This window comes from Podarcis cretensis, assembly GCF_951804945.1.
Source record: "Podarcis cretensis genome assembly, chromosome: Z".
Taxonomy (NCBI): domain Eukaryota; kingdom Metazoa; phylum Chordata; class Lepidosauria; order Squamata; family Lacertidae; genus Podarcis; species Podarcis cretensis.
This window is the reverse complement of record NC_137184.1, coordinates 16,857,408-16,882,786: the sequence shown is the minus strand read 5'-3', so window position 1 is coordinate 16,882,786 and position 25,379 is coordinate 16,857,408. Positions and strand designations below refer to the sequence as shown.

Genomic DNA, 25,379 nt, shown 5'->3' with positions numbered 1-25,379 from the left:
AGGGCAATGCGGATGCTGAGGTGGCTGCAGACACTCATCGAGACCCAGCAAAAGTATCCCAGCTCCATGACTGTCCTACATCGCAAGGTCTGCACAACTCCACCTGGGAAGAGATTAAGCAGATGCCAACTGCTGAACAGAGGAGAAGCCTTAAGATACGTTTACTATGAATGCTCAAGCGATGGAATGTTTGCTCTTCACACAGGAACTCCCGGGTTCAATCTTCAGGAAGGACTGGGCAAGGCCCCCTACCTGAAGCCCGGAAGAGTTGCTGCCGGTCAGTGTTGACAATACTGAGCTAGATGGGCCAATGATCTGACTCAAGAATAGGCAGCTTGCAATGTATATCTGTGTCTGAGAGTGCCGGATATTGTTCTTGGATAAAGGGGAGGCATCTTTTCTCCTGCATGTAGCATCTGCCTGATGTGGCATTCAAGTCTGAGAGGAGGTGCAGAGCCCTGAATAAAATCCAAAATAAAGCCGAGAAGAGCATGGGCCTGGCTCCCTCACTCCCCATGGGGCCACCTCCTTTCCCGTACACCTGCTTGCAAGGCGGCCTCTTACAGAGGCCTCCAAGTTCCAGAGTGCCTGTCTAACGGGTTCGTTAGCTGTCGCAGATTCCAGCCAGCTGGCACTGCAAGGTGGGCTGGAGGCACCGGCGGGTGTTTCTGCAGAGCTTCGCCACCGTCTGCACAGATTTAGAAAGGTTGTGTCTGTGGGGAAAGAGCTTGGCATCCTCTGCTTGAAAATTAAAAGGATGAAAGAGACCCCTTCTTATTCTGAGGCTCTGCCACCAAGCAACAACAGAAGCTTCCTCTACTCTGTCAGTGGTTTGAGTGAGTGAGTGAGTGAGTGAGTGAGTGAGTGAGTGAGTGAGTGATTGGTCAGTTGGTTGGTTGGTTGCATTTATAGCCCACTTTTTCCTCCAAGGAGCTCAAGTGGGCAAACATGGTTCTCCTCCTCATTTAATCCCCACAACAACCCTGGCAGGTTAGGATGAGAGGCAATAGCTGTGACCAAGGGCATCCAGTGGCCAAGAAGGGATTTGAACCCTGGTCTCTCCCAGGTCACTTTAGCCACTATACTGTACTAGCTGTGATTTTTATTATTTTTATTGATGGGGAACAGGATCTGGTTGCCAGGCCAATTCTGACAGATAGGTGGGGCTGCCCAGCTTTCAACCACTGGAACGTGGGCGCAATTGTTATCATATGGCACAGCCTGGCTTGGACTGTACCATGGCAGGCTGGAGAAGACTTACATGTAAAAACCTCACTGCACCCAGAGCTCCCTCACCCTTGTACTCCCTGCTCCATGAGGTTTTTTTTGGTCATAAGGACATGAGAAGAGCCCTGCTAGATCAGACCAATGGCCCATCTAGTCCAGTATCCTGGTTTCACAGGAGTCAACCTGATACTCATTATGGGAAGCCCCCAAGCAAGACCTGAGCACAAAAGCACTGTCCCCTCTTGTAGTTTCCAGCAACTGAAGCATTTCTGCCTCCAAGCGTGGAGGCAGAGCACAGCCATTGCCCTCTTTGGAAGCCATCTAAGTTGGTGGCCATCACTGCCTACTGTGGGAGGGAGTTCCACAGTTTAACTGTGTTCTGCATGAAGAAGTCGTAGAATCATAGAACTGTAGAGTTGGAAGGGACCCCAAGGGTCATCTAGCGCAACCCCATGCAATGCAGGAAACTCAACTAAAGCATCCGTGACAGATGGCCATCCAACCTCTGCTTCAAAGCTTCCAATGAAGGAGAGTCATTTCTTTTATCTGTCTTGAAATTTCCCGCATTCAGCTTGATTGGAAGTCCAGGAGTTCTAGTGCTAGGACAGAGGGAGGAAAACGTAACACAGAGGAAATGACGGGTGGAGGGCACATGGCCTGAGAGTTGTACCCTGTGCAGAGATCCAGGCACACGCTGTCGGAGAATCTCACCACTACCCCAATCACTGAGGCCACTACTCTGGCCCCAAGCTGCAGTGACTACTCTTTTGCCTGAAGGTCTGGCTCCTAACTCTTTACACCTCTTGTGTCTTCCAGGGTGTTAATGGAGAAGAGGTCGAATGACAGCCGGGACTGTGGTCATCACAGGCGGAATATTAGCAACTGTCATATTACTGTGTATCATAGCAGTTCTCTGCTATTGTAGGCTTCAGGTATTTCAATTATAAAAGTGTGCGGGGGAAAGGGGTTTTAAAGGAGAAGAGGCAAAGGTGGGTGAAGCAACAGGTGACCACAGAGCTATGAATTTCAGAATGGTGTAATGATCTTTCCAGGGAACTGTAGCTGTGAGGGGAAGAGGGGAATCTCCTAACAACTCTCAGTAACCTTATCAAACTACATTTCTTAGGATTCTTGGAGTGGGAGGGGGGGCATGGCTGTTTAAAGTGGTACTGTATAATAGTGCTTCAAGGCTTAAGCCCAGGCTCTCTGCAGGAATGTATTCTCCCATACAAACCCACCTGAGCTCTGTGTAGCCCTTTGTTCAGACCCACCTTGGTGGGGATGCAGGAAAGGGCCTTCTTGGAATTCCTTCCCTTGAGAAGCCAGACGAGCTCCCTCTTTGCTCTCCTTCCACTGGCAGGTGAAGATTGTTTTATTCCAACAGGCCTTTAAGAACTGACTGCTTTTTTAAGGGCTAATAATAGTGCTGTGCTATTTTTGCTATCTGTATTTTGATAGAGTTGTTTTTATATTGTTTAGATTCTATTAGAATTTAATTACTTTTAAATTATTTTCTTCTATATGTTTTTAACTTTTTTGCATTTTATCTCCGTTGTTTTAGTTTGTGTAAGCCACATTGAGCCCCAGTGTGGGGGGAAAGTGGGATAAAAATTATTGTTGTTGTTGTTGTTGTTATCGTTATTGTTATTACTGCTGTGTACACAATATACATTTAAAGCACATTCAAAGTTCATTCTTTCCTTCAAATAATTCTAGGACCTGTAGTTACAATTCCCACCAACCGTTAACAAACTACAGTTCCCAGAATTCTTTGAGCATGGGCAGCAGGAGCGATGTGCTTGCTTGGAGTTTTTGTGGATGTCGTGGGAAAACATCAATGTCAACCTGAAAGGGAGACATGGTGAGACGTACAGCCACCTTCTCATCAAATCCCTGCCTCTTCCCCTCTTTGCCTCCCCCAGTATTACTGCTGCAAGAAGGAGGAGTCCGAAGAGGACGGAGATGAACCAGACTTTGGCATGGATTCCCACATCCCGCCTCTCCACTGCAACCGCAACGTGGCTCTGACGAACGGCCCATCCTTGTACCGATCTTCCTCCTCCCCCTACAAGAAGCACTCCCAGTGCCGGACAGTATGCCCCAACTGCTCACACTATGAGCCGCCCACCTTCTTCCTCCAGGAGCCAGAGGAGGAGGAGGAGGAAGAGGAGGAGGAGGTCCAGAATGGGGGTGACCTCATCAACTACAAGGCCATCAGCCAGGAAGACCTGGAGCTGCCTGTCAACATGAGTGGCCTCCAGGCCCTCAACCCCAACCGCCTCTCAGCCATGCGGGAGGCTTTCTCCCGCAGCCGCAGCATCAGCACGGACGTCTAATGAGTGCCAGCAGCCGTCACCCGCAGCTCAACAGTGGGTAACGTTGGTGGCATACATATCCTGCTGATTCCTGCATTGTAAGGGGTTGGACCAGATGATCCTTTGAGTCTCTTCCAACTCTCTAATTCTTTGGTTCTGTGAAAGGGTGTTTCCCCTCCCCCTTCCCTAAATACCCTTGTGGCTTAAAAATAATAACATGGCGTCACTCTTTTACAGGACAAAAAAAAAAATACCCACAGAGAGTCTTTTAAAAATGATGAATGTATTTATATGTTAACGATGGATAATTATCTCTATACCTATTAAATAATGCACTGTATAAAGGGGAGGAGGGAGAATTAATAGATTTGATGGGTGCATATAGGTTTTCTAAAGTTTAGTGTTGACAATAGTTTCTTTTATATCTATATATAGCTATAGATAGATATAGATAGATAAATACAGTGGTATCTCGTGTTACGTACTTAATCCGTTCTGGAAGTCCGTTTGTAACAGGAAACCGTTTGTAACATGAGGCGCACTTTCTCTAATGATGCCTCCCACTGCGGCCGCGCCACCGGAGCGTGACTTCTGCTCGCATCCCGGGGCAAAGGTCGCAACAAGGGGCATCTACTTCCGGGTTAGCAGAGTGCGTAACCTGCAGCATTCATAAGGGGGATGGTACATAACACGAGGTGTCACTGTATATATATAGATAGATATATATAGATACAGTGGTACCTTGGGTTAAGTACTTAATTTGTTCTGGAGGTCCGTATTTAACCTGAAACTGTTCTTAACCTGAAGCACCACTTTAGCTAATGGGGCCTCCTGCTGCTGCCACGCCGCCGGAGCACAATTCCTGTTCTCATCCTGAAGCAAAGTTCTTAACCTGAAGCACTATTTCTGGGTTAGCGGAGTCTGTAACCTGAAGTGTCTGTAACCTGAGGTACCACTGTATATGAGAAGATTTTGATACAGGGCATCCTTTTGTAAGAGTTAGATTTTTCCCCCTTTTCATTTGCTGTCATGAAAGTCTGCAAGTACAAGGCTATGGTGGAGGGGGGCAGCTCTAGGGCAACCCCATGCTTCATGCTGAATTGCCGCTGTGCCCTCCTTTATTTTCTGACTGGGTGATGTGCGGTTGTTGCCTGCCTTCCTGTGACAACATTTCAGATGTCTTCTAGGACCTTGGCTGGAGACAAATTCAATCTTGCCTTTATTTTATTTTTTACTAAATAACAAGCCACAAATGCCACCCAACCACCTGGCACATAATCTCACCTCATTAGGAGCCACCACCTCCCAGGGAGTAAGCAGGGACTTCTAAAGAAATGACCTCTGGATATTACCATGAATGAAAAGAAGAAGAAACCGTATTTTGTCAGTTAATGGGTTGAGTTTTCCAGTCCTGGTGAGGGGAATCTTTGGCCCTCCAGAAGTTTCTGAACTACAACTCCCATCATCCCTTGGGATCTCTGGGCATGCTTGCTGGGGCTGATGGGAGTTGTGGTTCAGCAACATCTGGAGGGCCAAAGGCTCTCCACATCTGATTCAACCACACCATTTTAGCACTTTTGACTTTGGTGTGCTCCCATCTTTAAAGAAAACGGGGAGATCTATTATTATTGTCTTGCTTAGCACCATTGTTCTACATCAGAGGTGGGGCGGGAGGGTCAGATGTAGTCCTATAGGTAGTGGAGGCTGGCCTGTTTGCACCAATGGGGCACTGCCCCATTCACCTCAGTCTAGGAGTGTGCGGCTGTTGCACTCAGTTTGCATTTTAAGGCAAACCTAGCCAATCTGCGATTTCCAACATGATGCACGGCCCAAAACACAGCTATCCTTTGAAATTTGCACTTCTCTGAATTTTGCAATGCAGTTCTCCAGCCAATGTCCAAAAAATGCATATACTAGGGTAAAGTGTGCATATAAAAATGTATCTGTCTGTGAAAATGCATTATATTGGGAGAAATTCCTTTGCAACAATGTATATGTTAGGAAAAACCGCATACACATATGTGTATGGTATAAGACTTTTGCACTGGAGTGCTGATGACGTGGAAATGTGGAGAACTGAATTTAAGAGTGGGAAAATGATGGGAAATAAAGATTGACAGGTCTGCACAGCCAGCCAGAACAGGTCTATTAAGGTTTTCTATTTGCCCCCGCTATTCTGCATTAGCTGCAGTTCCCACACAGTCTTCAAGGTCAGGCCCACATATTGCACATTGCAGCAATCTAACCCAGAGGTTTATCAGAGCATGGATCGCTGAAGCCAGGCTCTCTGTCATGCAAGCATAGAGAAAAATGTGGTGGCATTACTCCAGTACCATGGCTACTCCTTATGCCCAGATTGGTTCTTCCCACTCACGTCCCTTGTCAACTCAATACCGTGTTTCAACACTCGTGAATGGGAAATGTGATCAGATTTAAAATGTACTAAACACCTGATGCTAGCACCCCTCTGCAAGGAATTGACAGAGGAGTAGCTGATCATGTAATCTTGTTTGGACAGACAACCTTATACGGGGTCAAGTTCATGTTTCTAATAAAAGCAAAACTATTTTAGGGAAGATCTGCCATTATGTGACCATGTTCTTGCTCTGCAGGATATTACATCGACTTGCCCTATCCAAAATTTCATGAACCCTCCCAGAGATGCATGCTTCAATGCAGGGAGCCCCTTGTTACATTGAATCTGTAAGGGGATAATAGCAAGACTGGAGATAAGTTCAGCAAAAGACAAGGAAACCAGGTTCAGTCAACAGCAATTCACATAATGAGCTCCATCTGGATTTCTTTTCTAATTCCATGGGGTGGGGCATCTTGAATTAAAGCACATTGCTCATACATGAGTTCAAGAAACATTCATTTCACGGGGAGCACAGGCAAAAGAAGTAGCTAGTGGATTGGGCCTTGTGTTCTGGACACTCAGCAATTTGTGGAAGATGGCAAAGAACTGTTTCGTTCAAACAAACATTTGGACTGCATTATAGCTAAAAGTGCACCCTTGAAACAACTGCAATCAATATTATATTAAATATTATAGAGAGACCCTGCCAATGGTTTGGGATTGAACCAAGAGATTTAAAACAAATAATTTTTTAAAATATTTATTTAAAATAAATAATGAAATTTAAAATAATTAAGTGAGAAGACATCCATCTTGCCTCGGCCTACTTCCTTGAAAATAATGCCCAGCTTGGCAAAATTTCATGCTGTGAGCCTGAAGAGTCTTAATTCCTATGGTCCTCTGTAGTTGCTCTCATCCGAAAACTCTCATAAAAAAAACTTTGCTCTCATCGGAATGCTCTCATCATAGCCTAAGATCACAACCACACTATATACTTAAAGCACTTCTATAGCTCTTTTAACAGCTATGGCTCCCCCACAAAGAATCCTTGTAGGGTAGCTTGTTAAAGGATGCTGGGAATTTTTGGAACATAGGAGGCTGCCTTCTACCCAGTCACTTAACTCAGTATTGTCTGGCTGCGGCGCTCCAGGATTTCAGGCATGAGTCCCTCCCAGATCTACCTGGGGATTGAACCTGGGACCTTCTGCATGCAAAGCGGATGCTCTGCCACTGATCTGCAGTCCTTGTATCTCCGCGAGGGGCCTCCTAGCAACTCTCAGCATCCTGAACAAACATGACCCCCTCCCGCCAACTATTATATTGGCTTGAGAGTGGTTTAATTGTATGGTGTGGGTGTGCCCTAGAACACTGGGACCAACTTGTGGCCTTTCAGTCAAAATTAAAGCAGGTCACCTCAATCCTTCCAAATGAGCGAAGGACCTTGCTTCACAAGCACTTCCGGTTTGAAAGCACAAAGATGGAGACCGTTAGCAATGTCATCCGTTTCCTGGACTTGTAAAACTCCACCCAGGAATAACTTTGCAACGTTCAAGGGACTAACATTCCAATTGGTGGTTTGGGGTTCAAAGCCTTCAAGGTTGTGGAACTTTATAGAGATGGATGTACACAACCTGAAGGGGCGGGTGTGGATGGTTGTCCAAAGTGCAAAATATCTTTCTGCAACATTGACTAGAAACATTGGTATTTTATGTCAATGGGTATTATTATATCAATGGACATGCCAATTCTGTTACTGCTTGGTGTCTTCCCCCCACACCCATTGCCTGCCCCCACAGCCATCCAGTTTGTGACAACATTCAACAGACCGGTGTAGAGTTTGTCTGAGGCCCAGGGGCTAGAGTCTTGTTAGGATAAAGTTATAAACTCAGATAAAAAAGCAGCTGTTCCCTGGTGGCACCCCCAGCCAGCTTAGCCCCCTGAGACTCAGGACAAGTGTACCCGGCTACCCACCCCACTCCACCCCACCCCCTGCACGGGCCTGACTCTCACTATCCTAGGCCATGTCCTGTATGACAAGTTTCCATTTTGCTGTGCTCAGTCTTTGAAGTGATCTGATGTAATTGCAGCTACTTCTACAGAACTCTGGGTAAATTTTGTACAACTCTTCTTAAAACTTGCACTTTTTTCGATGGCATTTTTATTTTCAAAAAGAAAAAAAGCCATTTGTTGCATTAAAATTGTGGTTGTGTTTATTATCTTCCTATTATTTACTCCGTGCTCATCTCCCCACCCCAACCCCATGGCCCTTCATTGTATATCTTTGAAATTAATTGAAATATTTCATGGATTTTCATTCATTTTGCCTTGTGGTTATCTTGTACAGGCCTTCTGGACTCTTAAGAACAAAAACTTTTAAAAAAATAAACCTATCTTTGACTTTGTTCTCGAGGGAGAAGTGTGCTCTTTTTCATGACACCTGTTTTATTTAAGAGCGGGTCCATTGAAAGTAATGAATCAGACTATTGGTCCATGTAGCTCAGTATTGTTTACACAAATTGGCAGCAGCTCTCCAGGGTTTCAGGCAGGGGGCATTCTCAGCCCTCTCTGCAAATGCTGCCAGGGACTGGATCACGGTCCTTTAACATGCAGAGCCGATGCTTTACCACTGAACGATGGCCCATTCCAATTTAAGTTAGCCTGCTAACTTAGTCATGTAAATTATTTTCAGTGGGTCTCCTTGAGTAGGATTATCATTGAATACAGGTATTCAGTGGTATTCTATGTGGTGCAGAATATGGCAACCTGAAAATTTCACCTTCCTTCCTTCCTTGCTTCCTTCCTTCCTTCAGAGAAGAAAGTTTTCTGGACCACCGTTTGCAAAATGTCTGCTAGCTAAGGCTCATGGAATACACCCTTTTAGTGCAAGAAGAAACATCACTCTATTTCAACGGAGCTCAATTTCTCCACGAGGCACTATAAGCAGGACATGCACATAGATGCAAAGGATCATCTTATCAGAGGGCACAATTGCTACCGCACTATATTGGAAGTGACTGAATGATGCACTCAGTCATTCCAACCAGAATGTGGATGGCCCCGGGTTCAGGCCCCAGGTTCAGTCAATGATCAGGCAATGGGGCAGATGTCCTATCCAAGACCCTGGAGAGCTGCTTCTAGTCAGGGTGTACTTGGTACAAGGCATATGCATATGCAGTCTAAAACCAGTGAGAGTTCTCCCATTATGATTCATAAGCAAGGTGGAGGAAGAGGTCAGTGTCCTTCTATTCATGTGATCAGTTACATAAATTACGGAAGTTGCGTGATTTCGCCACAACAGACAGTGAGATGAATGATGTCATTTTTAGCAGAAGATGAACTGCAGCTGAACGGACACATAATATGATGCCACCTTAATGTCCCTAGAATCCAGAGATCCCAGATTCTAGTATTTGTTGTGTATGTGTGGAGGGGGGGGGTTAGGGTGGAACATTCATTCTCCTCATTGTTCTTTTAAACCACAATGTCCAAAGCAAAAGGGCCAAACACCATGAAGACATCAAGCTGGCACTATAAATATGACAACTTTTATTTTAAAATATACTTAATGGGTACAGTTTCTGTGGTTACAGGGATAAAGTTCACTGTTTGTAAACAAATATACTTATTTCTTTATTTATCTTTTAAAAAGAGAGAGAGCGTGACTCTCTTTGTGATATAAAGTGCTGCTGTTATGTTTTCGTTACTCTACAACTATTGTTGGCTTTATGTCTTTTCTTTTAATTAAAGGACTACACGGTCTGGGATTTGATTACACAATAAAATAAAATAAAAAAATCTCTGAAAACGTAGACACCTACATATTATATCTAATGGGCTTTTTGGCTTAGAGTCGCCTGGGGAGCGTTAAGTTCTGCTCCTTAAGTGCTGAGCTGCTGGGGAATAGTATTGAAAATAGAAGGGAAAGGGACAGCTTACAAGAGGATGAAGTCAAAGAGAGAGGAAGAGACAGAGAGAGAGAGAGAGAGAGAGAGAGAGAGAGAGAGAGAGAGAGATTGTGTTTTAATTACAATGGGGTCAGTCCTGGTGGTGCTGTTTGTGTGTTTAGAAGTCTAGAATGTAACCTGTTGGCATCAGTGAGGGCCAGCAACTAGGATGGCTTTAAAAGAAGATTAATTTATGGTGGAGAAGAGGATCAGTGGCCACCAACCCTGATGGCTCTGCTCTTCTTCCACTGTGGATACCAGTTGCTGAGAGTTGCAAATAGGGAGAGTGCTGATTCGCCTGGCTCCTGCTTGTGGGCTTCCCATTGAGGCATCTGGGCAGTCACTGTTAGAATGGACTAGGTGGCCTTACCCAACAAAGCTCTTCTTAGCTCTACCTCCACTGTCTGAGGTGGTATGCCTCTGAATACTAGCTTCTGGAAATGCTGAGTGGGGGGAGTTGCTGTTGCACCTGCAGGCATCTGGTTGGCCACTGTGAGAACAGGATGTTGGACTAGATGGGCCACTGACAACACCTAGCAGGAGATGGTAGGAGAAAGGATTTCTATCTCAGGGATAAAACAGGCATGTGGTGCTTGGCAACAATGCATTTCTGAAAGGAAGTTCCTTTACCTAAGGGGAGGGCCAAGATGGATGGATGGCTGATCCCTGCATTTTAACTGGATGGAACGTATGTCCGCCCTGCAAAACGGTAAGCTGGAGAACAAACCACGGTGTTTCAGTCATTACAGCAGTGTGTCAGAATCTCTTTCTCAGCAGCTCCAGATGGAGTGCCTCACCTGATGCTAAGCAGGTCAGGTCAGGGCGCCCCGCGATGCAAACCTGTGTGTAAAATTAGAAAGTGGAAAGAGTGCTCCCAAGGGGCCAGGGATGAAAGGGCTATTCTAATTCTGTTCAAATTGCAAAGGAGATGAAGGGGAGGCACAAAAGTTCAAAGACAACATAGCCATTGGAAAACAAGAACTAAAAGGAGGGAAATATTCATGACGTCTTTTTAAAAAACAAAACAAAACGCGACTTTCCTCATGGAGTGGGGGGGGGGTTCTGATCTACAGTAGTAGCAAATGTAACAATGTGTCCCTCCATTTCCGGAACCCAGGAGGGAGGGGGGAGGTGAAGGAGGTGTCTTGGATTACAGGACCTCCATCTCTTACTCTCCATGTTGTGGCATAATGGGTAGGCAGACAGGCAGGAACTGTCCCAGTTCGCACCTGGCTGCTCCTGTGTCCCGCTGGATGCTCTGGAAAACCACTGGATCCCTTTGGTCCTGTCTTAGGAATGGGGAGCTCGACAGGACCTGCAACAAGCTTTGCTGTAATACCAGTGGCTGCAGAGGTTCACCTTGATGGCCAGAGCACAGTTGGTCCCCGCTTGGTCCTGGCAGCTGTCATCTGCAAGAGACAGGTGAGTGCGGTCAGGTGTGGCATGGAGGAAAGCAAGTGGGAATCATCACCTGTCTAGAGAACTCCAAACAACTTCACTTTCAATACAGTGAGCCAGTTTTCCCAGGGCAGCCACAGCCATTAATTTTTGGAGGTGCTCCAAGGAATTCTCTGAGGAATTTCAAAGAGGAACAGGGTAGGGTAAGTGCTTTACTTGCAGAAAGTCCTAGGTTTGAACCTTGGCATCTCCCGCTAAAGCTGGGAAAAGACTCCTGACAGAAACCCAGCAATTCACTGCCAGTCAAAAGGCACTCTTGCCCACCAAGAGATTCAAGCCCCACCCCCTGCCACCTGGAGGGGGAAGGCAAGCCTGGAGACTACAGGTCAGATCTGGAAGTCCAGGAAGCCTACACCCATCTCCCCCCTGACCTGGTGGTTCAGTTGGACAAGGCTGAAGATCACACGTCTGTTTCCCAACAGGCTTCACGAGAGGGTCACAGCCCCGGACGAGATCCTTCCCCTGGTAACACTTGACATCTCGCATCCTCACGCCAATGCCACAAGTTTTTGTACACTGTGGGCAAGGAAAAGAGGAGAGGTCCGTTTGTTACAACAAGCAGTTTCAGGACTAAGATTCAACCTTTTGAGAAGTATCTGCTCAGAGTAGGCCCACAAATTAATGGACATGATTGACGTAGGGATGTTGATTGCAAGTCGTCGGCTCTACCTAAGGCCACATCCGTACCATACATTTAAAGCAGTATCATACCACTTAAACTAAATCTCTGAGGATTCTTTGTGGGAGACTCATAGATGTTTAAAGTGGTATCACAGTGTTTTAAATGCATAGTGCCTTGGAGTATACCTGCTTCACAGAATTGTGGCATTTGAAGGAACCCCGGGGGTCAATCTAGTCCAGCACCCTGCAATGCTACAGACAACCTGGCTGTCCTTCACTCTGCTCCCAGATGGGCAAGGGTTGGTAGGAGTGAGGTGATATTGCTTTAAAATCTGTGGTGTGATTGTGGCCTAAAACTGAGTTGGACGCAACCCATATTTGGGATGGGGGGGAGGACTGCAGAAGAGGTTTTTTTGGGGGGGGAGATTGTTTGGGGAGCCTAATTAACTCCACCTCCAAGAATCCGAAAGCTCTGCAGCATTCCAGCGGCTATTGGGCCGATCCCCGATGTTATCCGAGAACGCCCGGCAGCCATCGCAGAAGCACAAATTCCCTTTAGAGGAGCAGAGTGCAGAATGAACTCTTTCCCCCTGGCTCTCACCAGGCAGAGGCCTGCAGCCACTCAGCCAGTGGAGACAGGCGGTTGCCAGGGACTGATTAGAGCCCAGTTGCTGTCGCTGCCGCAGCCAAGGCGAACTGCCGTCCGCCGTTGTAGTGGCTCCGGGCAGGACACGGCCTGCCAAGATGTAATCGGAACTGGCTGTGCTTTTTTTGGAGGAGAAGGAGGGAGGAAAGTGGAGCACAGGGAGACTTTCCTTTTCACCGCTGAGCCAAGGAAGGGGGAGGGCAGTGATGGAGTGCATGGTGTCTGGACGTCAGAAGGCCAGAGAAGCAATTAATTAGGCCTGCCAGTGCGAAAGCAGTTTACCCATTAGTGATAAACAACTTAATGTTTGGTTATGTTTGTGGACAGTCCTAGAATCGGATGACTGTCAGGCCACTCAACCAATATGAAATCTACTTGCTACGATTCCCTGTTGGTTACATTGTGCTCCTAATACAGTGGTACCTCGGGTTAAGAACTTAATTCGTTCTGGAGGTCTGTTCTTAACCTGAAACTGTTCTTAACCTGAGGTACCACTTTAGCTAATGGGGCCTCCCACTGCCGCTGCACCTCTACCACACAATTTCTGTTCTCATCCTGAAGCAAAGTTCTTAACTTGAAGCACTATTTCTGGGTTAGTGGAGTCTGTAACCTGAAGCGTATGTAACCTGAAGCATATGTAACCCGAGGTACCACTGTACTACAGACCCTTGTTCATCCTTCGATTTCCCAAAAGGGGAAAATATTTTTAATTTTGCAGGCGCAACAACCCCTTGAAGTAGTGTGGTCTGACTCTCATTTTAACAGAGGTAGAATGGAAGCTGTCCAGAGCTCTGATTCGTAGGGTGCTCAGTCCCACCACAGTCCTCTACAGGACCATTTCATCTTCCCAGCATGGTTCACCCTCTGTCTGCCTCCCCACCCACCCGTTTCTCACCTCTGACCAAGGGGTCGTGTACCACTTGAAACAAGGCCGTTCAAAGCAGGTTGTGTCCTCAGCTGGCTTCTTGGTGACGTCACATTCAGTTGGGTTGCGGGTTTTGAGCTTCCCGTTGACAATCTCCAGGCAAAGGACGATTCGCTTCTTGACCCCCCGGCCGCATGTGGTATTGCACTGTCAAGGTAAGAGTGAGAGCCAAAGTGAAACTGTAAGAGGAGGGTGGGGAGCCAAATCCAGGCATAGGAGCCAAATCCAATCCTCCAACCCCCTCCCTCTGGCCCCTCTCTAGGCCACAAACTCTTGCTTCACGCTGTTATTGAGTGCTTATGCCAGGCTGAAAAGTGTCATCGAATCCTGACAGTGCCTCTTGCTTGCATTGATAGAGGACAGAGAAGAATGGGTCTAGAAACTAGCCTAGTAGGGTTGTCAGACTCCTAGGTCTGACAGGTTGGTCTGCCCCTCCAGGAGACAGGTGGAGGGCTTGAATTTACAGGTGGGTAAGAGGGCTTTTAATAATAATAATAATAATAATAATAATAATAATAATAATAATAATAATAAATATTAAGAAAACTGTGTGTGCAGCTTGCAAGCTTCAGCCTGGCAGGAGCGGCTGCAAATTATAGCATAGACATTCTGGAGAGGTCTGCCCTTCCCCGCTTCTCTCTCCCAATTAACTCCCATCTCTAGGGCCCATCCCTAGGTCTCTGGTTTGGGCCCTGAATTCTCAGGGTCTGTGATGCTCCTGACCTGGTAAACTCTATAGTCAAGTATACAAAGACAAAAAAAAAAAAAAAAATGCATTCAGTGCTCCACCTGCTTTTTGACTTTTGACTCCTCCCACCATTGGCAGGTACCCGCCCCCACTCCTCACCAGAAGGTTGACCAGAAAGGAATGCAGTCCTCGGGCAGGAAAAAAAAGGTTCCCCCTGCCCCCTAGGCCTAGAGAGTGGACCATGCTGCTCTTTGAGCAAACTCAAAGGCTCCCTTACCCTCTCCCAGTCCTGGGTGAGCCAGTGAGCAGGGCAGTTCTTGTCCCCACAGGGATGGATTGCCAGTGGCTTGGTTTCTAAGTTGCACTGCGATTCTGGCACCACACGGCCATCACTGGTTTTGCAGTAGACGTGCCGGATCATCCGCCCCTGTCCACAGCCTCCACTGCACTGGAAGATAAACAGACAAGAAGGTAATAAACACAAATGTGCATTTGCATAACATCCACTCAATGGCACTTCAGTCTCTTTGGCTGAATTGACTACTAACCTCAGATAACACCCACCCCAAATAATGTACCAATCTCTCCTTCCACATTAAAAGGGTCATGGGATGGTTGTTTCTAGGACTGAGGTGAAACTGCGAAGCTCCCTTGTTATTTTGGCCACTGGATGCTGCATTCTGTTTGAGCAATCTTGTTATATTTATAGTATTGAAACATGTTTTTGTATGTTATTATAATTTTGCTTTGCTATGTTATTATGAAATTGTTACTATGCTATTATGTTGCTGTGTTATTATGAAATAGTTTTTGTGGTGTTTGTTTGAAATGCACCCCCGTTTCTTTCTTGTAAGCTACTTGCGTACAAAGCAGACGCTATGTCACTGAGCTGTGCCACTTAACCTAAAGCAAGATTCTAGTCCTCGTCATTATGAAGAAAGGTCTGACTTAAATAGGAATGCAAGAATCGTCCCTCTGCTGAGTCAGGCCATCAAGCTCCACATTCCCAGCCCTACCTAGATTGAACCTAGGACCTTCTGCATGCTAAACAGCTGCTCTAGCACTGAGCTACAGCCATTCCCTAGGCATATTCTCATTTTCAGGGAGCAATCACACAGGAGAACAATCCCAGTAGGTCCTGACCTTTCCCCCAACCATCAAGCCAGCCTGTTAATTCAAACGAGTTCAGGGCCTCCGACAGAAAGATCTCCCCAGCCCACATTTAAAATGCAAATGTCTGCAAATACGTTCCCTTTGCTTACAAAAAAAAAAAGAGGGAGGCATGCAGGGGCATTGCCTTGGCTGATATTTACAAACCCCAGAGTTCCTTTGTGGGTCTCCTTTTGGGAGACAAGCTCCACAGTTGCCAGCCATCACCATGGAAACAGCTTATTTTTAGGCACTGCCACTGAATTGAAAATGGCGGGGTGGGGAATAAGCCAAGAAGGCAGTCCACACAAAGCCTAAGACAATTGCATTCTAGACCAGCTTGGGTTTTTAAAAATGCATGTCATCTTTGAGACAAAGTTTGGATGCTTCCTCAACGTCATAATCCTGCCCCATGCATTTCCAAATGTAGGTGGAATGATAGGACAGGATGTTTTGGGCCGAGAATTCAGTTCATTGCAAGCTTTGATTCAAGAAGGTAGATTATTCTACTAGTAGACCCCAGACCTCTTTCTGGAAGACCACTTGGGGCCTGCTGGACTGTGTGTGCATGTAACACTTGGTGAAGTGACCCAGCAAAGCCACCTCTGATGTTCCTAAGCAGGAATGGAGGTTCAGGGTAGTCTCCAACAAACACATCTAGGCAGCACAAGCACTACTGGAACATAGGAATCTGCCTTACACTAAACGCACCTAGTCCAGTATTGTCCACACTGATTGGCAGCAGCTCTGCAGCAAACGGCAGACATTCCCAGCCCTACCTGCAGATACCACTTGGAGATGAACCTGGGACCTTCTGTATGCAAGGCAAATACTCTACCACTGAGCTATGGCCCTTCAGCTTGCACCTCAGGACATCTGCCTCTCTTCTCCCTGCTGCATGCACCCAAACCATTAAGGGGGTATGTGAGCAGGAGGAGAAGGGGGAAGTCCCATTGCACAAGCAGAAACCCTCACAGCAATGTGATCTGTTGCTCAGCATTACTCTGGATGCAACCCTGTGAATTACTTTGGACAATGGATAGGGAAGCAATCTAGTCCCTTTTTCATTATAATGTAAGCCTAACTCATTAACAGCTTCCTAAAATAAAGCATAAACCACAAACATAGCTACCCTCTGAAATTTTCAATTCTCTGAATTTTGCAGTGCAGATTTCTAAGCTAGACATTGTACAAAAATGTGTGCATAAGGTGGGAGTGTCCATAAATATGGATCTATTTGTGAAAACATCACAGCCAAAATATTATAGGGGATACTCCTGGGAAGAAGAAAAAAGTGCATGAGGGAAAGTGTGTGTAAAAATGCATCTATTTGTGAAAGTATCGCCAAAAAAAAAAAAAAGTATTATAAGAGGGGAAATCACTTGCAAAAATTAGGATAACGTGTACATAAATTGCATGATACTGAAAACAGGATTTGGCAATGCATCCTATCAGGAGAAATTCTGAGAAAGGAAAAAAAAGGTGTACAAAAACTTTTACGAAATGTTTCCTGCACCCACCCGCCAGCCTCATCTTAAAAAACTGCAGCACACATACCCTCTCACACTCACAGTGTCATAAAAACAATTATGAATTTGTTTCCATCTCTGCTTCAGAGGCTTCCAGAGCAGGGGAGGAACAGCCACCTGTTCTTCTGTCCCCTCAAGGAAGTAGGACAACCTTTCCCAACCTCATGCCTTCCAGATGTTTAAAACTACAACTCCTATCAGCCCCAGCATCATACAGCATTGCTTAGGAGCATGGAATCTATGATTTCTCTCTGCCACCTGAACTGAGTCCAGGAGCAGAGAAAATTAAGAGGTTTCATGTTCTTCAACCTGCACTGAAGCAGCCTTCTCCATTCAGTGCCCTCTAGATGTTTCGGACTACAACTCCCATCAGTCCCAGGGCAGCACAGACATTCTCTCATTAGCCTCAGCATCATACCGGCCGAACTGGCAGGGACTGATGGCTGCCTTATAGGAGACAGGGGTGAGGAGTTGTCTGCAGCTGGACTTGTGCTTACAGCTGGAGACATGCTTTTTTACTGGAAGCCAAGGAGTGTCTGCCAAGCATACAGCTAACAAATGCAATTTAATCCCCACACTGTGGGAAACTGTGCCAGCTTGGCTTAACCGATAGCTTTCAGATGGCAAAAACAGACACCACAGACATGGGTAATTCAGACGCTAACCCAAAAAAGGAGCCTTCAGGGTCCTCTGGCTCACGCCGGTCTTCTCTCGTAATTGCACAGAGCAGCCACCCAGAGCTGTGAGGATTTTGCATGGGTCTTTAAACAGCCACCTGACTCCAGGCAAATAATTGGAACAAAAGACGTTTTTCTCCCTCTCTCATAACACTAGGACTCGTGGATGTCCAATGTTGGAATATTCAGGACAGATAAAAGTAACTCCCTCTTCGACCAGAGCAGAGTTAAACTATGGAACTCACTCCCACAGGAGGCAGTGATGGCCACCAACCTATAGAATAATAGAACCGTAGAGTTGGAAAGGTGTCAGGAGTTGGAGGGAATAAATCACACAGAGTAAGTGATGTTAACTCTTTATTAGAAGAAATAAGGTTTGCTCAAGAGCGCCAGGCCTAATGAACACAGCAACACTTCTCAATAGGTCTCCTCCTCCCCTGGGTATTTCCCAAGCAACCTGAGACTACACTGACATGCCTGTCTCTGTTCCTCCCTCTTCATACCTCGTTTTGTCCTGGGAGGCCAGGGGGAAGGGAGCTTGTCGCAGCAAGAAGGGGAAACACCCTCGCATCTTCACCAGCCTGACTCATCTCTGCCTCCTGGCCTCCCTCCTCTCCTGCTTCTGCCTCTGATTCTGATTCTGGACTTCTCTGTGCCAGGGACTCTCCCTGCTCACTAAATCCTGTTACCTCTTCATCTTCTGTCCACAGCCTTCACCAAGCTTTTAACTCTATTGAAAAAAGAAATGAGATTGACCTGGCATGACTTGTTTTTCAGAAACCTATGCTGGGTCTTTGTAATCACAGCAACCTTTTCTAGGTGCTCACAGACCAACTGTTTAATTATCTGCTCAAGGACCTTTCCTGGTATTGATGTCAAGCTCATTGGTTGGTAGTTACCTGGGTCTTCTTTTTCCTCTTTTTGAAGATGGAGACAACATTTGCCTGCCTCCAGTCTGCAGGGACCTCACCTGTTCTCCAAGAATTCTCAAAGATTGTAGTGACTATTAACAAAGCTAAATGAGTGGAACGACCATGTACAAATGCAGTATATCTGTAGATAGCAGATGTTGGGTTCAATCAGTCAGCTGCCTCCCTGCCTTGCTTATGAGTTTCATGAGCAAAATCCTCAGCCAGATAGACCAGCCAGCTGTAAACACACACAACACGCCCTACTTTGTTTCTCATTTATAGCTGGTTCTCCCCCAACACCCCTGCCTCCATTTGCAGATGGTTCCCTCCCCACATACCCTTGTGGACTCACCGGTCCCCAGTCAGAGACGGTCCATTGTCTGTCACAGGGGGCACCACTGCAATTCTTCTCTGCCAGGGGCCTGGTGCTAGCATCACACAGCCTCTCTTCTTCTGAACACCGGATGTCTCTGCTGATAATACTCCTCTCACCGCACTTGGCTGTACACTGGGGGAAGGGAGAAAGGGAACAGGAAGTGATTGAGATGGCAAGAATCTGAACGAAGAGCTTATGTTTCTGACGGAGACAGGGAGCACCCCAGGAGTCAGGCCTGACCAAGAAATGACATGAAGATTTCCATAAGGAAGAAGTGGGGAAGCTCAGGTTCCGGGTGGGAGCAAAATGGCCCTCCAGACCTCTTTCTCTGGCCCTCAGAACTCTCCCCAAGTCACACCCTCTCTTTTCAGGCCACACCCTTCCCTAGCTCTCCTTTCTGCCTATCTGGAATATACCCTTGAACTAAACATGTCATAGTCTCCAGTGCCACAACAGCAAATTCCTGGAAAACATCTTCCTGTTTTTTTTTCTTGTGAGAGCATAGTGGCCATTTTGGGAGCCATGATCTTGTGTGATTTTGCACCACAATTTCCCACCCAAAAAGCACTTTTTCCAGACATGGCACACCAAAATGTGTGCTGCATAAGATCACAGCCCTGGAAAAAAGCACTTTTGAGAGGGGGAGAATTGTGGCATTAAATCACACGAGATCACTGTGCCTAAAATGGCTGCCATTCTCTGGCGAGAAAAAAAATGGGATGTCCCTGTTTTTCCAGGACATTTGGAGGGTATGACATGTAAGAACATAAAAAGTTAAGAACGAGTCTGCTGGAACAGGCCAAAGGAGGCCCATCTTACACACATTGGCCAACTAGATACTGCAGTGGAAAGCCCCAAAGTAGCACCTGAGCACAACAGCACAACTTTCCCCCCGTGATCCCCAGAAACTGGCCCTCATAGGTATACTCAGTGCTTTTTTTCTTTTAAAAAAATGTTTATGGGTACTCTCATTTTGACTCAAGAAAATCACCATTTTATAGTTCAAATCGGGGAAAATAAATACAGTAAATTGGCAAAAGTACAAAGATTCACCCCTGCATACCTCCAGAAAAAAAGCACCTAGTATTCTGCCTCCAACAGGGCAGGTATTAACTCTGATAATGCCTCTTGCTTCCCTGGATGGGGGCTAGAGGGGGTGTGGTTTTACCTGTACAGTAAATTAGCCTTCACAAACAAACCTCTCTACCCAACATCCAGAGAAGCAAGAGGAATTATCAGAGTTCAATTACACATTCCAGCCAGGCAAAAAACCAGTGTGTGTAAAGTAAAGGGTTTATGAAGGTGTGGCTGGGAAGAGGAGCTGTGGCCTATGAGTGTCACAAGGGCTAGACAGAGAGGCCTGGGGACATATTTGGAATTTGGACCTAAGTGCCCCCACATTCCGAGTTTGATCTTCAATGTAACATCTCCATCCAGCACATGAACGCAGCCGCTGAGCCCCAAATGACACAGGTGAGCCAAACCTACCAGTATTATGCAGAGTGGGGTTGCAATCACACAGGTGTTGCATTATGCAAGTCTGTTTGGTGCATATTTATACTGTGACAAAAGTGATGACAACAGCAGAGCGTGGCAATCAGCACCCAACACTCCTGATACAGTAATCCACTTATCTCTTTGGGACTTGGGACTTGGGGAGTGGTACAGGGTGGTAAGAGATGCTGCTCATTATTATTATTTGGATGGGAAAAAGGAAGCCAAGGTCTGAAGCTGGCTTGGCTTGAACTTTGCCTGCTGGATCAAAATTAAATTAGTGTTGCTTTTTTGGCTGGAGGAAGGACCCCTGCGCTCCAATGATCTCGGCTTGACACCTACCGAAATGCATGAAATAGGTAGCTTAACACAATCAAGACTCTCTTTTTTTAAATCGCTCAGTTCAACATGGGGAGAAACAATCCATATTTTTTTTATACCAGAGTGTGGGTGGATGTGTGTTTCTTTTGTGGGGTGGTGGTGGGAGGGGGGGGGGGAGGAATAAAAAACATCCTATAAAAGCAAAGAACACAGCAGGATTTCAGTGGGAAGGGCTGGCAGCCAAGCATTTACCGCTGGCACTCAGTATGGAAGGGGAATTTCAAGTATGAACCAGAACCATATCCAAGCTCTCTCTCGGGGACGAAGGAGGGCGATCTTGGCATGCCAAGTGCTCTCTATCCAGCAGACCGGTTGCCCCAAGATGCTCTTATTCAGCCTTCAGGAGTGTGCATGCTGGAGAAATGGCAATACAAGTCTCGCCTTGGGGGGGGCATTTCTTGCCCCCACCCCACTGCACAGGTGGCACAATAATTCTGTGGTGTTCAGGCAGAGCTAAGGAGAGCCTTCTGGATCAGGCCAATGGCCTGTCTAGTCTACTTGTTTGTTTTACAGAGCAATGCTGACATCTGATTTCTGCTGCTGGTAAGATTTAGGGTGCTGGGCAGTTGGTGGTTCTCCACCAGCAGGAGGGGCTCTGCTTCCATAGATGCCCCTTTTGTGCCTGCCAAAAGGGCCACAGAGCACAGGCTACAAAGTTACCCTCTGGAGTTCAGACTTCTCTGAATTTTGCTACACAATTCCTCAAAGTAAACAAATCCCAAAATGTGTACAAGATGCGCTTATATCAGGGTAAAGTGTGTTCCCCAAAAACATATATCAATGAAACAAACATACAAAAATGCTCCAAAAAATTACTATAAGGAGAAGCGGGCCCTAAAATGCTTACGAATTTTCAAGAGGACTTTTATTTTAAAAAATAAAATACTTTTGAAAAGATGTGTGGAAGCAGGACAAAATGAACTTACGATTGGAAAGATAATGGACAGATTCGGCCATTCCTAAGGTCAGCTAACTCCAAGCCTAAATCCTTCCCTGTCAAAAACATATCCATTCTGCAGATTTACCTCTGACCACTCAGACATCTCCCACTGTGGCCCGCAGGCTGGGTTTTTGCAGATCTTCCTCTCTTCTGGACGGGTGATGTCAGCAGATTCACACAGGTCGCTGTAGACAGAACTGTCGAACCCAGGCGAGATCATCTTCCAGCATCGGACAATGCGGAACTGGTAGCCTTCACCGCAGGTCCTGGAGCACTCACTCCAGCTACTTGTCTCCCACCTGTGTTGGAGGGAATGGGGCATTTCAGGATAGAAGGAGGTGATGGGGGCAAACCTCAAGAAAGAAAATGTGCTCACAGCTGCCTGCTGTCTAAATGTCCCTACAGACCCCTCAGGAACCAAGATCGGCAGAGGGGGCCCCCTTGGTAGTCCCTCTGCCCTCAGAATCTTTTGGGGGTTGGCAGCCATGGAGAGGGCATTCTCTGTGGCAGTTCCAAGCTGTGGAACTCCTTTCCCACAGAAATTGGTTTAGAAATTGGTGCCTGAGAAATTGGTTTTGGTTTTCCTTTTCCCTCCTTGTCCCTTTTCCCATGTGTGTGTGTGTGTTGTTGTTGTTGTGATCGTAAGCCTGCAGGTAGGGACTGTCTTGTCTTAATTGACCATATGTAAGCTGTTCCAGGGAGCCCTTTTGGCTAAAGGATAGGGTACAAATACCCTTTACTTTAGGGTAAAGGCAGTGTAATCAATCATCATCATCATCATCTGACCTCATTCCGCTTTTTAAATTTCTGCTTTCTGGAATTTGTTGCAGTCAAGTAATTGAGCCAAAATCCATTGCATTTTTTAAAAAATAAAAAAATAAGGCTCTCCTGATCTAATAGACTGAACAGAAGCTAGGAGAAACTAGGAAGGGGGTTCCACAGAATAAGACCCATAACACTGAACTCACAATTCTAGGTGAGTAGACGAAGCAGACGAAGCATTAAGGCAGCAAGGGAATTAGGTGCCGTTAACAACAAGGTGAGAGGCACCAACCTGTCAATCACCTGACATCATAATCTTACCTTGGTTGGCATTCCCTTCCTGCACAGAATTCATGGACTGGCTCAGGGCGGGTCATTGCATCACAGTACATGTCGTCCACTTCAATTCCATCATAGCGGATGCACATGGCATAGGTGGACATCACACCTGTATTTAGACAGGTCAGTGTGGATCAGGGAGGAGGGACATGCCTGCAGCCCTACAGATGTACTGGATTCTAGCTTCCAGCCACTGGAATCAGTCTTGGCAATATGGAGCTATAAGGACCAGTGATTTGCATCATGGGAACATTGGAAACTGCCCAATACGGAATCTGTGACATTCGCTCCTCCACCCCTACCTCCTCAAGGTCTTCTGCCCCATCAAGAGTCTCTGCCCTACCTTCTATCTTACTCTGCACCACTTTTCACAGGAAGACTTTCCCAGAACACTCTTGGTTCCCATGTCCTGCCTCAGGCATAGGAAGCCTCAGGAATAAGAACATAAGAAGGGCCCTGCAGGATCAGGCCAAAGTGAGCCCATCCACTCCAGCACCCTGTTCTCACAGTTGCCAACCAGGTGCTCCAAATGGAAGTAGGATCAGAGTGCAAGAATATTCTCCAATTACCTTGTATTCAGAGGTATACTCTCCCTAGACACAGAGGTTCTGCTATCACAATAAACCTTTATAAGAAGAGCTCTGCTGGATCAAGCCAACGACCCATAACTGTTCTTACGGTGGAAAGCCAGATGCCAGTGGAGAACCTGCAAACAGGACCTGACCATAGCTGTCAACGTTTCCCTTTTTTTAAGGGAAATTTTCTTATTCTGAATAGGATTCCTGGCAAGGAAAGGGAAAAGTTGACAGCTATGGATCTGACCACAAGAGCCTTCTCCCCTCCTGCAGTTTCCAGCAACTGGCTTTCAGACGCATTGCTGTCTCTAACTGCAGAGACAGAGCATAGCCCCCATGCTAGTATTCATTGATAACTCTCTCCTCCTCTATGAATTTGTCTAATCATCTTTTAAAGTCATCCAAGTTATTGGCCATCATTTCTTCCTGAGGGAGGGAGTTCCGCAGTTTACCTATGCGCTGTGTACCTTTTGTTCTCCTGCATCTTGAACATTCTGTTGGAATGTGGCCCTCCAGGGCTATCTATGAGGCTCTCAGGATGTTCCTGTAGCCATACTTCTCTCCAGGCCACACCCTTTGCCAGACCTGCGCTGTACCCTCCCTCTGAGTGTTTCTCCCTGCCCAGAAGGGAGCCTCGAACTGTGACATTAAGGCCATCTATCTGTCTTGGAGAAATCTCAGATCCCAAACCAAATCAGACAGTTTTGGGTCATTCTGGAATATGTCTGGACTGGGTCTTGACAGCCCTGGATTGCCCTGGGTGGACCTACCTGGAGTGACCCAGGACTGGAAAAGAGGATGCTTATGGACAGGCGGCAAGGAGATGGGGCAAAAGGAGACTAAGTAGTCTGCATATATCCTTCTCGCCTTACCGTTGACCATGTTTAATTCAGGTTGAAAAGGGTCAATTAAACATTAGGTGGGTGCAAGCCTTCCCCCATTTCAGTCCAGCAGAACCCTGTCAAGTTTGCCAGATCGTGGCCCAAACTGCACCAGAGGTGCCTTCCATGGACCTAATAGAAATGCAAATGGTTTGCTTGGATTGGGAGATGTGAGTTCGGAAACTGAATTCTGCACAGATTGGGATGCTGCCTTCTGTACAATGGCAAGGGTTGCATCTGTTGCTCAGTCCATTTTGGTTTATGTTCCTCCCATAACACTGGCATGTAGCCCCAGGAGGGAATCCAGTCCTTGTGCTAATGGATGTGCCTGCCTAGGGACCTTATAGTAATAATAGTCAGTGTGGTGTAGTGGTTAGATTGTCAGACTAGGACCTAGGAGTCCAGGGTTCAAATCCTGACTTGGCCACAAAGCTCACTGGGCCAGTCACTGCCTTTCAGCCTAATCTTCTTTACAGGGTTGTTGTGGGGATTGAATGAGGAGGGGAAGAACCATCTTGAAAGAAAAGAGGTGAAATATACTCAGAGTCGCAAAGTGATTTCATGCTCTTTATTCAGCTCATAGTGGTGAGGAGGAATGAAAGTCCCCTCAAGGTATCTGCTTTATATACATTATTTACACAATGGGCTGCACATGATTGGCTAATTCCGGAATTCTACTGTAAGCCAATCAGGTTGTGGATTCACTTCTATCTGGAGCATGATTGGGTAGTTCCTGCCAACCAATCATACTGCTGCATTGTTCTAGGACCAATCAGGCTGCTGCCTTTTGGATCCTATTGTTCTAGGGCCAATCAGACTGCTGCAGTTTGGATCCTATTCAACCCAGTACATAACACCCCTCCCCTCTAAGTTCCAGTCCTGCCCGGGAGGTCGCATTCATAGTCCTCGAGGTACGCCGGCGGCCTACGTGTGCGTTGCGGCCTGGGGTGTTCCCTGGTCCGGGGTTCAGGTTCTGGCTCGTGTTCCAAGGATACTGGCTGTGATGGGGCTGTTTGGTCTGGCGCAACTGGCTCACTCAGTCGTGGTTCTGGTTCCAGTGTCCTTTCGGCCTCGCAGGTCCTCTCTGTATTTACTGATTCTGCCTCTCCTGCTGGCCCCTCGTGCTCTATGGGCCTCACTGCCCCTCTGTTCCCTTGGGACTCCTCTGCCCTTTCCTCCTCCTGG

The 25,379-nt window shown here is 46.6% G+C and overlaps 2 protein-coding genes across 9 annotated transcripts in view; one reads left to right on the top strand and one right to left on the bottom strand.

Annotated features, from left to right (window-relative positions):
* The window catches only part of FAM163B (family with sequence similarity 163 member B), a 52,024-nt gene extending 43,724 nt beyond the window's left edge, over positions 1-8,300 (top strand). For all 3 annotated transcript variants that reach the window (XM_079961536.1, XM_079961537.1, XM_079961535.1), the window contains 2 exons: positions 2,044-2,159; positions 3,150-8,300. In XM_079961536.1, coding sequence (XP_079817662.1) covers positions 2,067-2,159; positions 3,150-3,563 — 507 coding nt within the window. In that variant the 5' untranslated portion in view covers positions 2,044-2,066 and the 3' untranslated portion in view covers positions 3,564-8,300. The remainder of the gene's footprint in view (positions 1-2,043; positions 2,160-3,149) is intronic.
* A 1,045-nt stretch (positions 8,301-9,345) lies between these two features.
* ADAMTSL2 (ADAMTS like 2) overlaps positions 9,346-25,379 on the bottom strand; it is a 46,026-nt gene continuing 29,992 nt past the window's right edge. For 5 of the 6 annotated variants that reach the window (XM_079961248.1, XM_079961245.1, XM_079961246.1 and 2 more), the window contains 7 exons: positions 22,721-22,847; positions 21,723-21,936; positions 18,799-18,954; positions 14,458-14,628; positions 13,463-13,639; positions 11,672-11,816; positions 9,347-11,251 (listed from right to left, as the gene is read on the bottom strand). In XM_079961248.1, coding sequence (XP_079817374.1) covers positions 11,133-11,251; positions 11,672-11,816; positions 13,463-13,639; positions 14,458-14,628; positions 18,799-18,954; positions 21,723-21,936; positions 22,721-22,847 — 1,109 coding nt within the window. In that variant the 3' untranslated portion in view covers positions 9,347-11,132. Of the gene's footprint in view, positions 11,252-11,671; positions 11,817-13,462; positions 13,640-14,457; positions 14,629-18,798; positions 18,955-21,722; positions 21,937-22,720; positions 22,848-25,379 lie in introns of all 6 variants that reach the window. The other variant, XM_079961244.1, reaches the window with a different exon arrangement.